This window comes from Python bivittatus, unplaced genomic scaffold (genome assembly GCF_059951505.1).
Source record: "Python bivittatus isolate LINGU-HERP-01145 unplaced genomic scaffold, Pbiv_v1 ctg000080_np1212, whole genome shotgun sequence".
Lineage (NCBI taxonomy): Eukaryota > Metazoa > Chordata > Lepidosauria > Squamata > Pythonidae > Python > Python bivittatus.
In genome coordinates, this window is record NW_028277035.1 from 43,440,091 (window position 1) to 43,455,000 (window position 14,910).

The 14,910-nt window shown below is 45.3% G+C and overlaps 1 protein-coding gene across 1 annotated transcript in view; it reads left to right on the forward strand.

Moving 5' to 3' along the window:
* The first annotated feature begins 225 nt into the window (after positions 1–225).
* The window catches only part of UNC5A (unc-5 netrin receptor A), an 88,777-nt gene continuing 74,092 nt past the window's right edge, over positions 226–14,910 (forward strand). The window contains exon 1 of the mRNA XM_007427344.3: positions 226–746. Within this exon, the coding sequence (XP_007427406.1) occupies positions 644–746 (103 nt within the window). The 5' untranslated portion in view covers positions 226–643. The remainder of the gene's footprint in view (positions 747–14,910) is intronic.

Below are 14,910 nucleotides of genomic sequence, written 5' to 3' on the forward strand. Positions count from 1 at the left end.
GCACGGGAGGTAAGTGTGCGCGGCTCCGCCTGGCGGCTGCAGCTCCCACTCCCTCCCAGCGGAGAGCTTGTTTGCGTCTCCGGAGCTTGTCAGTCTGGAACCAGCTGTTGCTCCGTCCCTTCCCGTGGCGGATTCCAGTCCGGGTTTTGCAGCCCCTCGCTGGCTCTTTCTTCTTTCTCTTCTGCATTGCCGCGGACAAGGTGCTCGCCGCCAGCCCAGCGCTGCCTGGCAGGGAAGGACCGAGAGCAGAGCGGGCGAGAGCGGGGGAGACACGCACACTCACAGTCGCGCCGCGGCGCCCGGCCGGCGAGGGGGGTCTATGCGGCTGGCCGGCGCGGCTCTCCAGCGCCGGCTGCCTGAGCGAGCCCCCTTCTCCGCCCGACGCCCTCATCCCCGCTTTCCCGCAGCTCGCCCTCCAAGCCCCGGCGGCGGGTCCGTCGGGCCATGAGCCGCAGATGGGGCAGGCGAGGAGCCCGCGGCGGGCGTGGGTGCTGAGCGGCCCTGAAGTGCCCTGAGTTCTTGCGGGGAGCAGCGCCGGGCGGACTCCAGCTGGGACAGGCGGCTCCCGCCCGCTCCCCTCCCTCCTTCCTCCAGGCCGGGTCTCGTCCCGTCCTCCCGCCATCCCCGCGCCTCCTGCCGAGGAATGGCTCTATGGCTGCAGCTCGGCGCCAGTGCCCGCGTGGGCACAGGGCTGTGGCAGGTCCTGCTGGCCGGCACCATCCTCACCAGCCACATCCATCCCAACGGTGAGTCAGAGCGGCTTTCACGCGCGGCGGCGGCGGCGGCGGCGGCGGTCTCTGTGGACAGCGCTGGGGCACTCTTGACGGGGAGCCTTGTGGGAGGGACGGCGGGTGGGAAGGCGATGAGGCTCGACGGGGAGGATGGCGCCCAGTGGAGGCACGGAGTCTGCCCGGGATCTCCCTTCGAGGCACGCGGGGGAGGGTACCTGAGATGGCAAAGGATGCGGCGGCGGCGGCTGTAGGATGTGCCGGGGGCTTCGTGTTGTTAGGCGAGGAACTTAGTGAGGGAGAAGCCAGATCTTTTGGGAACCTCGGATTCGACAGGAGAACACTTGGTATCACAAAGTGCAGCAACAAACTTTCAGCCCGGTTGCACCCCTGTTCTGCCGAAAGGAGCCTTTGGCCTCAGTGGCGTATGGGTGCTGCCACCCGTTGCCCTGGCACTGCCAAAGTCTTTGTTTTTGCTGCTGCAGCAGCAGCCCTGTCTGCGGAGGTCTTGCTTGGTGCTGCTGCCCATTGCGCCTGCCACTCAACTGAGTCCAAAATCAGAACCCCAGAGGGAAGCCCACCCCACGCTTAGCCAATGGTTCCTGCAGCTTCTTTTGGCTTCAGCAGAATACCCACTCTGGGGCCTCTCTCAGGACTCAGAGAGTTCTTTTCTGCAAGGTGACCGAAGGATTTTGTGGAAAGAGGGTACAGCAAAGCTTGCATGGCCACTCTGATCTCAGCCTAGTGACTGGAACCTCTGGAGATGCAAAATATGGAAGCAGAACTTCAGCAACTCTTAGGGCAGTTGCATCCAGGGGCATGTAGGAGAAGGCAAAGAGGCTGAAGGTTACAGCTGCTTAGCCTGAAGGTCTGGTCTGTGATGGGTTTCCCCAGGATGGTGCCATCCCCTTTCCTGAGCCCTGGAGAGACAAGTACAGTTGTGGGAAGGGATGCTGCCAATGGTGAGTGCATGTATTATCAGGGCAGCAGAGTCTCCTTCAAAGCTTTGCTAGGAAATCTTCCCCATCTCTCAGAAACAATGACATCCGTCTGTTCAGCTGTGGTGTGGCCAGACTCCGATGCCGTTTCTAGGTCCCAGCAGCAGCTCAGCCTTGAACAGAAACAAAGCAGCTGCACAATCCATGGGAATCTGAGCAAAGCTTCATTCTGAGAGCAGAGATGGTAGACTCAGGACCCCAAATCGTAGAGACCTTGCAAGGTCAACCAGCAGGTCGGGAGCAGCGTTTGGGGCTGATGCTTTCCCAGTTCTGCTGCTTCTTTTTTCCAAGCAGAGTCCCAAAGAAATTAACAGGAGGCACAGGTCTACTCTCTGGAATTGCTTGGAAAGCCTCAACAGCCGAAAGATTTTCAAATGACAACCCTATTCATTCCATCATAATGCAGCAAGGTCATATTGTAGCACACGTACAATCTTTGTACACGCTTTTTAACAGATTTCCTCAACCAGGTGACCTCCAGATAACTTGGACTGCAAGTGCCATAATACCCACTGGCCACGTTGAGTAAGAATTCTGGGATTTCTTTAGTGCAGCACAATCAGACACCATCAGGTGGAAAGATAGTTTCATAAGCTTTCTTGATGTTTAAATGGATATTTCAGAGATTAAGGGACTATACACCTATCCATCCATCCATCCATCCATCCATCCATCCAGGGAGTGAGATAACATATAGCAAGACCTCATGTCCCACACGTGGTATCGGCATGCACAGATCTTCACGCAAGCAAAACGTAATGTACACATATGATTATAGCATGGTCATGAAATGTTCATTCATGCATACACATAAACTGCATACAGGTAACCTGTGTACACACACACACACACACACTTCTCTTGCAAGTATTCCCAGAAATAACTAACCCTTTTTAGGCAACATGCCTCCAGTCCCACATGGCCACAGACTTGCATGCCATAGAACCATTCAGCTCTGTACACAGGCAGAACATCTGGCAGTGAAGAACAGGCACACTCTACAGAGCACCAACGGCACAAACAGCCCCCTCCCCGTTACACTATACAGCTGTATAGTGGTTCTTTTCAAACTCTTCACATGCCACAGGCTGCTTTGAAGGATGAGGACAGGACCTGGCAGCTGAGAGGAGCATAAGTGGATACTGTTTGTCTTTTCATTCTTTTCCACTGATCGCAGTGCCAGCCTGCAGGGAGCCAGCCAACTCTCCAGCAAAGCGGGAGATGGGGGGGGGGGGCAAGCCTGCCAGCCTAGAGACAAAATCTCCCAAGGAAGGCCATGGAGGGATTTGTTCCCTGCTGAAGGCAGTCAGTGTTCCACCTGCCAGGAGACTCTGGATTGGACTCCCTGGCAGGATGTGAGACCTACCCCTTTGGGGAAGGGCAATTTGACCCATTTGCACAGTAGGGTGGGCAGTGGCAGAACACAGCCACCTTGTTCTGCTTTATTCCAAATTCACAGGAATCTAGGCCAATCAAATTGTCTCCCCACTACCCCCCCCCCCAGTTATTGTGCTATTCTGAGAGCCACAGTGCCAGCCATAGCCAGGCACAGTGTAGGAGTTGAAATAAGCTCTCCAAATTGCTTGACTAATTCCCTTTCATTCCAACTCTCTGTTACCCTGAGTCCCCCTTCCTTGGATGCTCATAACTGCCCTTTGGTCTCATGTAGACTTTGTCCTTTTCTCCAGCATACCCAAAGCTTGTCTCAGGTTTTCTCTTTGGCTCCATAAGACTAACAGAGCTTCATTCAAATCAATGACTCTTCACTCTCTTAATTCCAGTTTCCTTCCCAATTCTGTCACCAAGGTACGTCTATGGAACTGGGCAACCCAATCACTAACATAATACAATATCTTCTCCTTTTAATCCAGAATATTTGACACTCAGGGCATAGTCACTAAAATGAATTAAACTCCTGCCTCAGACCCTGCTCTCCCCCCCCCCCCCCCCGTGCTTGTTTCTCATAAGCTGCCCTGACTGATAGATAGATTAAAGGATATTAAAAAGTGATTGATCTGTCTCAATATTGATCTTGGGTGTAGTGGCCTCAGAGTAAAGGTGCACCAGACAAAGGTAGCTCTGACTGACAACCTCAGTGTAGATGGAGAGTGTCCTGAGGCAACAGCTGGAGACAAAAGAAGGATGCCTCTGAGTTGTGCCTGGGGAAACTTCCAGGAAGTTAGCTCTGTGTGCGATGCATGGGGAGGACTGGATCCTGTAATTCAGTTGGCACATTCCTGAAATGTTTCTTGATTCAGATTTATTTGCCCTCTCCCTCAGTAGTGAGACAAAACAAGACATTGTCTGCTGCCTTGGCATCCCTCCGCTTCATCTCCCAGCATCCTAAGTTAGCTGTAAGTTAAACAACATCAAACTTCACTGCTCTGGCAAAGTAGGGGAAACACTGGAGTTGCCCCGCTGCAGGCTTGAGCAGTGTTGTGCAGAGTTCTGTGAAGGAGTCATATTATGAATGAAAGCCCAGACAGCACTCTTGATTTCTTCCAAAGAAGGATGCCTTCCTAAATAGACACTGAATACATTTTTAAAAATATGTGACATCTGGTAACACAGAGCCTTGCCTTCATTTCCTTGTTTTAAATCCCAGGGAAGATGTCCCACATAAATTTCTCACAACCTAGTCAGGCGCAGAGTGAGCATGTTTTCTCAGTCACCCATGGAGAAATGGTGTGGTCAGAAGAATTTTGAGTCTAACCTCTTTCTGGTCAAAGAGAAATAGGATGGGGGGTGTTTGAAGGGAAATTTATTCTCTGGTTAGAAAGGAGAAGGCCAAGACTTGAAGAATTGGAGAGAAAAGCTCTGAAGCCATGTTCTCCACCCCTACTTTATGATCACATTATCATTAATATGGAATTATTATATTAGAAAGCCCACTGCTCACTAAGGATCCTGCTACACACACACACACACACACAAAATAGAGTCAAATATTATACTGAAAGCATTCACAGCAATTCTATAGATAGAGGTAGAAAGTGCCAAGCAGATCTCCTTTCTCCATCCACCCATATTCACGATGGTCCTGTTTCAGCTTCCCTTCCGCAGTCTTTCATGTGCCAGCATCCCAGAAATAAAGAGGCATAGTCAAGAGTAGTTTTCCCCAATCTAGTGCTGTCTTGATATGTTAATATACAATTCCCATAATCCCCAACCAGCAAGACCAACACATCTGGAAACAACAATACATCTAGGAGGCAGAAGGTTGGAGAAGGCTAACCTAATAGAAAGTTAGTATCTAGGCAGAAAGTGCCTTGTGAAGAGGTGGCACAATAACCTTTCTTCTCTGTGCCATAGGAACATAGGCAGCATCCAGAAATGCAGGTTATAGTATTTCCCTAGAAAGCTTCAGCTCTAACATCATCTTAGAAAGGTTGGAATGGGGCTTGTGGTTTGAGAATCAGCTCATTAGTACTAAGTTCCCTGAAGTAATCCACCAATAGGATGGGTGTTAACAGGATTATCTTATACTGTAATGTTGTCTCTCTCCCATTGCTTTGAGGGGCCCAGTGTATTTTGGGTTGGGCATCTCCGCTCTTTTTTCCTTGATGGACCACCAGCATATACCCTTCAGTCTCCTCTGAAACAAACAGATCTAGAACTAGCCAGCCTGTTAAGACTGTAAGTTGAATATGATGATTCCTGTTGTTTAAAAATACACAAAGAAAGAAAAGACAAGCATCTGGGCTTGCTTGAGAGTTCACTAAGGGTCAGTTGTGAAAAATACAGGTGGAATTTAGAGGCCATACTGTTCACAAAATAGTATATTTTAATTGTTAATCCAAATCCTCAGCATGGGATAGAATCATCTTCTACTATGTTACTCATTCTTTGGTTTCCAAAATTACATGGGCTAAACACAGTTTGATGGATCATTCCTCACTCACTTTTCAATGTTCCAAGCGATGTTTTTCTAATTCTGATCTAATCTGCATCTTTGATGGTGGACTAATTAACCTAGAATGTTCCTAAGAGACATCAACAGGTATTGCAATCACCATTTGATTCTTGGAATAGTCTTTGGAAGAGAAACAAGAATTCTGATGATAGAGTGGTTAAATGTATTTAAAGTTTGTGAAGAAATAGTCTGCATTATCTCAGAAACAATCCCTTAAATAAACAAGGACTTGTGCTTCAGGAATAGGAAGGTAATGTTACCTTCCTATATGTCATTAAGAGACCATTGCTAAAAACTGCATTCAGAGGATGTGCTTATACTGCAGGGGCTGGGAGAATGTGTTGGTAAAAAAAAAAGTGTTGATAAATCAGAGGAGATGTAGAGACTCTGTAAGAATGACTGGAGGGCTGGGAGCATTACCAAAGCAGTTCGATCTGTTTAGTCTCTCTAAGAGAAGGGTAAAGGGTGACTTGATCACAATCTCAAAGTACCTACGTGGTATGGAAAGAGAATTCTGATGCTAGTTGACTCTTCAATGCAGCAAACGAAGGCAGAAGGAAAGCCCCCTGGCTGAAAACTGATGGCCAAAATTCAGACAAGAAATTAGTTGCCAATATGCTGTACCCTGTTAGCACAAATAGAGAGAAAAGTAACCGCTGGAGCAATCTGACTAGAGAATTGTTAGACTCATCGTTGCTTTATACAATAAAGCCTTCTTTCATAACAGAAACTTCTGTCAGAACAAGGGATGTATAAGATCTTTCATTAGCCCCACTTTCCAACCTGTGTGAAAACCAAAGGCTGTCTGGTGGCTTTGGGACAGCATCAGCTAGATAACTACTTCTGAGCCAATTTGTGGTTCTTACTGGCTCATGCTGGGGTCAACTGCACCTCCCCTCAAAAGCATGCAGAAGTAAGGAAATAAAAGGGCCAGTTGTGTCTTTTCTTGTAGAAGACAGATCATTACTGTGAAGCAGAGCTGAAAAGCAAACAGACACTTCCAGTACTTGTATGCTAAGATTTCCACAAACATATGTGGAAACTTATAATGGATACTTCAAATATTATAGGCTTTTCATATATAATTTCCAGGGTTTCAGTTTCCACCAGCTTCCTGTCTTCTCAACTGCAGTTTCCAGGGAGCACCAGAAGGGGGTGCTTCATAACTCTCCCTGGTTAGGCTCCCTTTTTATAAATATTCAGGGAAAGTATGCATCAATGGGCAGGGCAAGTCACATGTTTTTTTATTGATTATGTACCATCAAGTTGGTGTTGATTCTTAGTGACCACAGACAGGTTTTCTCCATGATGATCTGTCCTCAAACTTGTCTTTCAGGTCTTCCAGTGGCACACTCATCACCCCTGTAACTGTCCATCCACCTTGCTGCTCGTCATCCTCCTCTTCTCTTTCCTTCCACCTTTCCCAGCATTAGAGCTTTCTTCAGAGAGCTAGATCTTAGCATAATGTGTGCAAAGTAGGATCATTTGAGCCTGGTCATTTGTGTCTCAAGTGGGAATTCTGGGTAGATGATCCATTTGTTTCTTTTCTTGGTTGTCCATGGTATTCTCAAGTGTCTTTTCCAACACCAGAGTTCAAAAGTTCAATGCTGTTCCTATCCTGCTTCTTCAAAGTCCAACTTTTGCTTCTGTAGAGTGTCACAGGGAATAACATGGCTTGCACAATTCTGATCTTTGCAGGTACAGATACATCATGGCATTTGAATATCTTTTCTAAGGGTTTCATGGCTGCTCTACCAAGTGCTAGTCTGCAGCATATTTTTTGACTGCTTGTTCCTTTATTGTTGATGATTGATTCTAAAAGGCACTTCAATATCCTAATTGTCAATTCTAAGGCTAATTGTTGTATCTATTGTCATTAGTTTGGTCTTATTTATATTTAATTTTAGTCTCATGTTTTTACTATGCTTCTTGACTTTTATTACTAGAGCTTGCAGATCTTTGCATTTTCTGCTATCAGAGTAGTATCATCAGCATAATGCAGGTTATTGATGTTTCTTCCTTCAGGTTTAAAACCTTACTAATCTTCCAATCCAGATTCCCTTAATATATATTCAGCATATAGGTTGAATAAATAAGGCAAGAGTATACAGCCTTGTTGCACTCCTTTGCCAACCTGGAGCCAGTGTGTTTCACCATGTTCTGTCTGTACTGTGGCTTTCTGACTTGTATATACTCAGAGTAAAGATGGTGTAGCAACAGCAAATGGTGCTTTGGAGTTCAGAATTGAGCTTGGAGCTCTTCCCTTCCCATTCCCACAGAGCATCCCAACCAGTCAAGCTGAGTCTCCAAAATCAGAAACATTTCTGTTTCTCCTATGAAGCTAAAGGACCTCTTCCTTTTCACTTCATGTCCATAATTCACACAATGTTAATACTGATGCCTTTACAGCCATTGGACAAATGTGTCTTCCTTAGTTCTGCTACTACAACTGAGTCTCATCCCTACATGTCACAGCATCATAAACATCAGGAGAAAGCTGTGATTTGGAACATCATCCAACCTTAAATTATTTTGGTCAAAGACGGCTTTAAGATAACAGTTCCTTATCTTTGTTCACTGATTCTTGTATCTTTTTAGCAACTGAATCATAAGCAGAAGAGAGATGTTGGGGTGGGGGAGAGTGTAAACAGAAGAAGCATTTTTCCTCTGATGTGTACAAGTTAGCAATGTGTAGAGTTCCCTGCAAAGATTGTGATCTATAAATGACCTAAGACAGTAGGAACACTAGAACGTAGGAAGAAGCCTTATGTTAAGTCTAGCTGTTCAGTATGGTCTAAATATTCTGGAAGTGCTCTTCAAGGTTTCAGTCAGGAGTTTTTCCCACCGTTCCATTGAAATATTGAGGCAACAGCTATATTTTGCACAAGTTTCCATGTCAAAGAAAATGGGTTTAGGAAAATAACACTGAGTGAATACCTGCAGCAACTGCATCTATCCTACTTCATAGGAAGCACACTTGAATTTCCTGGATTTCATTTGGCCAGTAGCTCTTATTTCTGGCTAGTGTCTCCTGATATCCTATGACTAGGATTCTTCCATTCAGGTCTTGCTAACACTCCCCAGTCCTAATCTGCACTCATAACTATTCTCTTTCTATAGCCTTCTAACACTGTACAAATCTTACATTGTGTTGTTCACTCACTCCTGCCATCCTAGATCTGAACCACTGCAAACATCAACATAGGAATATAAGAATTATTGTCCTGATCAAAAATCCAGCCTCTAGGATGCTTGCAAGCAGGTCATGATAAGGATTTGTTTTTCCCAAGCACATGGCAGTTGGAAATAAATGGCTTGTAGTTACAGAATTCCTTTCTTATAGCTAATATTTATTGATAGACTTACCCTCTGTTAATTTATCTTATCATCTTTTAAAGCCATTGGCCATCACCACATACTGGAGCAGTAAATTTCATATGCTAATAATGACGTGCATAGATAAAATATCTTAAGTACTGACTCTACTGCCAATCAGTTTAATCTGGATGGATAAAAAATTCACTGTTTGGAAAAGAGAAGGGGGTGGATTAGTTCTTCTATATAATTTTTGGATACTATTCTTAATTTAAATATCATGTACTTCCTTAGTAATTTTTTAGTAATAAAAAAAAAACTTTCCTCATTTTCTTACAGGAAAGACGTCACAATTCCGTTTCTCGTTTTGTTGCACCGTTGCCAATTATGCTAGTGAAGCTAAAGCCTCTCGCCCTCCTCAAAGTATACCTATATCTAGACCAGTGTTGTCCAAACTTGGCCACTTTAAGATGAGTGGACTTCAACTTCCAGAATTCCCCAGCCCCCATGGGGAATTCCCCATGGCTGGCTGGAGAATTCTGGGAGTTGAAGTCCACTCATCTTAAAGTGGCCAAGTTTGGACAACACTGGTCTAGACCAAGCAGACAACAAAAAACTGTTGAAAAACATCTAATTATCAGTAAATATTAAGGACTAATTTCATTTATGACCTCAACTATGTACATATGTTTATACATACACAGACATAAACACACATCTCACATTCAGTTGGGGAAAGACTTTTTGCCTAATGAATGCTAATCCAGACCCATCTCAACTATAGATATGTCTACATGGTGGTTTGGTTTACACAGCTTACTAGCCTAGGCTAAAATGGAGTTATGTCTGGGGTGTTGTGGGAATACAGCCATTGCCTTAGCATATTGTGTGAACTAGGCCATTGTTAAGCAATAATGTTTTAGTTGCTTGGGTAAGTTATATGAACACAGTGGTTTTTCAGCTCCAGTTTGGGTCCTAAGCTGTTTGTCAACTCAACCATTTAGAGATAGGTATCACAGATCAAACTAATCAGTACAGTGTAGAGTAATATTATATCTGAATAATCCCAGAAAACAAACCCCTTTGTATATGGAAAAAAAGAGCAGAAGAGTACACATAAAAATAATGCTGATAAATCAGACAACAGTGTTCAAACAATGGCCAGCTCTAGAAGAGATCTAAGCAGACTGTGAAGGCAGCAACCTTTCTGCATTTACTCCAAAGTTCTCTGTTTTCAGGGTACAGAGAAATGGTAGAGCCTGTTTTGACATGCTATTTTTTAAGTACGTGTGTATGTGTGTGTAAGGGAGAGCATTCCCTCATATGATCTCCCACAAGCAATCTGACATGATGCATTCCCAGAACAGAAGCATCACGTGGCATTTCCAAACATGTGTAGCTCTGTTTTGAACTTTTCCTCTGTCTTCTTGGCTTGAATCGATCTGACTGCCTGAGGGCCTTTCAAGTGCTAATCCTGTCTGAATCTTGGATTTTCTTTCATTTGTTCCTGCATTACAGAACTATTCCCAAGGGGTATGTGCTTTGCATAATGGAAAGAAAAGTGGGTTGTAAGATAGCCAATGGTATCCAAAACTTCCTTGGGGTGATCTGAGAGCTGTGTACTCATAGAAATGACATGGCACGGGTTAAAGAGGGCTCTGAAAGGGAAAATCTCCAGTCACCCTGGCTGCCCACTGGCAGTTTCAGTGTGAATGTCAGTGTGAGAATATAAAGCTGAGCCAGAATGCTCTGGGTTGAAAAAGGCCATTTACAGTATAGGGTTTGGGCATTTGCTGCTGCCAGAACAAAAGGGACCAATTCTGTATTAATAAGGGCTGGAGAGGATATTCTAAAGCAGATTATGTTTACCTATGGGCTGGATTTGTGATCAGCACATGATGCTGAAGGTCAACCCAAAAGGAAATCAGGAGAGTGGCAGATTAAGTTTCAGAAGTGGCTACAGATTCCAGGAGAAATAGCTCTTCCTAGCTTACTTGCATTATCATAGAAACTCAGACACTCCACGTCCTGCCATCTTCAATAAGGCTATCAGGTCTAGGATGCAAAACTTTGGACAACCACAAAATGTGAGCAGAGACACAGAAACCTGACTCTTTGCTACCAACTGTTGTTTGTGTAGATTTTTGCAGCCGAGATCTGGAAGCCCTAATCTGCAGAATAAATCTAGGGCAGCTTTTCTCTGTAGGTTAAACTCCCAACGTATCTAGCACTTTAGGGAAGGCTGATCTAATGTGTATTTATAAGCTTTTGGTTCTATCATGTTTCTTTTGATTGAGCTACATGGAGAAGGTTGTATTGAGACATGATTTGTGCATGTATAGGAGAAGTATGTGTATGGGAAGAGGAATAATAAATATCACCTATGGCAACTCCCTGTGGCTATAGTTAGTTGTCTTGGCCTATCAGGCAAGGCCAATGAGCTAGCTAATGCAAGGAAGGGAGCAACAATTCTAAAGTAACCAGTCATGTGACTCTCAATAGGGTTACAAACATCTGGACAACCACATGATGGCAGCAGAGAGAGATACAGAAAAGTCTAATCCAGTCTGGTTGTCCTATTTTCTATTCAGCCTTCAGGTCAGAGTTCTCTCTAAATCATGCTAAAAATCATTCATGTGCTACTGGTGTGCATATGTAAATTATGTTTATGTAGATGGAAAGTGAATAAGAACCATTAAAATAGAGCCCTGTGGCAGATTTGGCCACGTCCAGCGCTTCATTAGAATTTGAACTGTCTACAGTCTTGTTTTGAGTATGCATTCATTGTGGGATCGCTACTTAAGGATTGTGTGGGGTATGAAGAAGAGAACAACTAAGGAACATCTTAACTATGCATTAACCCTATTGTCAATAGTTCTGACAAATATCTCCACTGCATAACTGTGGCATCAGTTTGCATGAATGTGCTTTGTTAGGGAAGTAGGGAGACAAAAGAAAGGGTATGTGCAAATAGTTAACAGGTTAGCAGTCTGTGCCCTCTAGATTGTTAAATCTAGGAGAGCTCTTGGTGGAAAACAAGAGTCCTCCAGATCTATTCCTATATCACCCCAAATCTGTTTAATGTAACTCTGAGGATAAGCAGACAGAGGCGCTATTAGGGTGAGATGGACAGTATGAGGAGGAGGCAGCCCTTTTCCTCCTTGGGTTAGTCCACATATGGGGCAAAACAGGGGGCCCCCACGGAGGGAACTTCCAGAGGCCCCCTCTGTCTGCTGCCATCTCCTCATCCCCCTTCTCCTCCCTAGCTGCAGCTGGAGAGCCCAGGACTCAGGGTGACCTTGAGGCTCCAGCAGGAAAATTAGTGAATCCCGCGTTTGATCCTCAGCCTCAATTAAAGGAGAGGCAGAGAACGTGCTGGGCCTCCTGGAGCCACAGCAGCGCTCCTGCTGCAGTGCTCCTTCTCAGCGGCGCTGGAGTGGGGGAAGAGGTGTAGCCCTTCTACCCGAAGCCCCTTCCTTCCACGGCCTGTTCATACGCCGGTGCCCCAACAGGCTGGCAGCCTCCTAAAATCGCCCGCTCCCCATAGGCGCTCACTCGCACTCTTTGCCAGCAGCAGGTCCGCTTTTCCTTTCCCTGGTGCAAGTCCCACAGCCACCCCTCATTCTCCACCAAATCTGCCGCGGCCCTCAATCTGGGAGAAGTGGAAGTGGCTGTGGCAAACGGTTGCTGAGGTGAGTGGTTGCTACGGCAGCGCGGCTGATGCCTGACGACCGGGAAGCATCTGCCATTAATCAGGGCAATAAGTGGGTCTCTCAAGACTGGATTCAGGGTGCAGATCAGCAATTAGCGAGGGCGGCCCGCCCGTAATGAGCAATTGTGGTAACGAGGGCAAAGCGCGCGCGCGAGGCAGGAGGACAGAATACCCAACAGGCTGCGCGCGCCTCCCGCACCGTGCCTGTGTGTCGGGGAGTTGTTAACAGCTTCTGTGCTGAGCTCCTGGAGCCCAGCTGCAGATTCCCCAATTAGCCCAATGCCCTTTCTCCTCTGAGTTGATGTTACCAAAGTGAGCTGTCGCCTGGCCTTTTAAGAAGCAGCTTTTTTTCCCTGACAACCGGGGAGTTGTGTTAAGTTCCTACCGGCAGAGTGTTGAGGCCAGTTCTATGTCTCTGTTGAGCCAGGACCCTTGTGCCAAATGAGGGAGCTGAGCTGACAGTGGGACATGGGCATTTCTAGCTTCTCTGCCACTGCCCCCCCAACAGAATGCCCCCCAAATAGTTTGCATTCTGATGCCCATCAGCCCCAGCTGGCTTTGCAGTGAACCAGAGTGTTGGGAACTTTAATCTGGATCATCTGGAGGGAGCCTGGTGGAAAAAGCTGCTCCTTGGGATTCGGGTTCTCATGCTTCACAGTGCTGTTCTTACTCTGCTTCTTCCGCTATGTATTCTCTATCCAGGATTCACACGTGCTGAAGTAATACACCCTCTTCCATACTGCAACCTATCATCAGTTTGCTGAGAAGTGGCATCTTAGCTGAGACTTGCTTCTTATTCTGGGTAGGGGCTGCACCTCTTTAGAAATCATCCTTACTCACTGAAAATTAGTTTCTGAAGGGTAACTATGTTAGATTATTGGAGCAAAACCAAGGAAAAATCTTGTATCATTTTATATTATAGCACAGTGCTTTGTGGACTACATCGGAGGCATGGAGTATCATCCTGAGATTAGATAGACCTATGGATGGAAGAAAATGTAGATGGAATAATCAGAGGGAAATGAAATGTAGGAAGTCCAGTCAGGGATAATTATCTGTAGATAGCAGCCATACAGCTACAACAGTAGTAGCAGAGTGTTTGCCTTGGCAGTTTTTCTGTGCACAGGAAGTATTTTGTAAGAAAAAAGTACTCAATAATGTAAATCTATCCACTTAAGTTTGTCATGATGCAGTCCAGACCATGTCATAATAAATTGGCTTAAAGAAAGTCAGTAAGAAACAGCAACAGAAACCAGAATATGCCTCCCTTTGGGGCATAAATATTTTGGGGCTCTGGGGTGACAAAAGATCTTGTCTATTATGCTTGTGCCATTTCAGATTAGGAATTCTTAAAAGATGTGCTGCACTCTTCATTCCCAAGCAAGCACATTTTGGACTATTGTGTGGGGTCAGAACATGATTTTCTTTAGGGATCAGCCCAAGGAATGCTCTGAGACTGCCTTTTACATTTTACATTTTTTAAATTATTTATATAATCAGTGTATAACTGTCTTTGCATTTCTAACACCCTTCAAAGTAACAGCAATCACTGCACCAAATGACTGGAAAGCAGGGCTGTTCCCAGGGACATTGTACAAGGAAAAAGCGACAAGACATCACGTGTTGTCATTCCCAAGGGCACGTACGTCCCATTTTTAATGTGTGTGGCAGTAGCAGTTGCTACACTTTCTAGCTGCTTAGAACAGTTATTACCTTTTTAAAAAATAAAATATATTTTGAAAGGCAGTCTTCACATTAGTAACTCTTCTGAGTTAGAATTTTGTGTGGAATTTTCCCCTTATTAGTGCACAAACAGGATGGAATGGATCTGAAAATGAATACAGGTAAAAATAACACAAAGTAGAATTTCTTACCTCAAACCACAGGTGAGAGATTTCATAACTGCATGCTCTCCGTGGACAGGCTCTTTGTACATAAAACAGAAACATATCAAGGAGATTCTTGTCCAAAGTGAATCCACCACTTCTAATAACTTAGGTGGCACAGAGTGATGGCCTACAGTTTGGGAAGAGCTTAACTTGCTTGCATGTATCACTGGCTCAAGTTCTTCTAGTCAGAAGATCAGTCACCCCTTCCTCATTTAGGGATAATGGAGTGGTGTTCCCTCTGATGTATCCAGTGGTGCATTTCTTCATAAGGATACGTGTCAGCTCCTGAAAATGGGATGGGTCAGATTAGGCTGGGCACCAAACTGAACACAGCTCCAGTTTGGTGTCTTGGGTG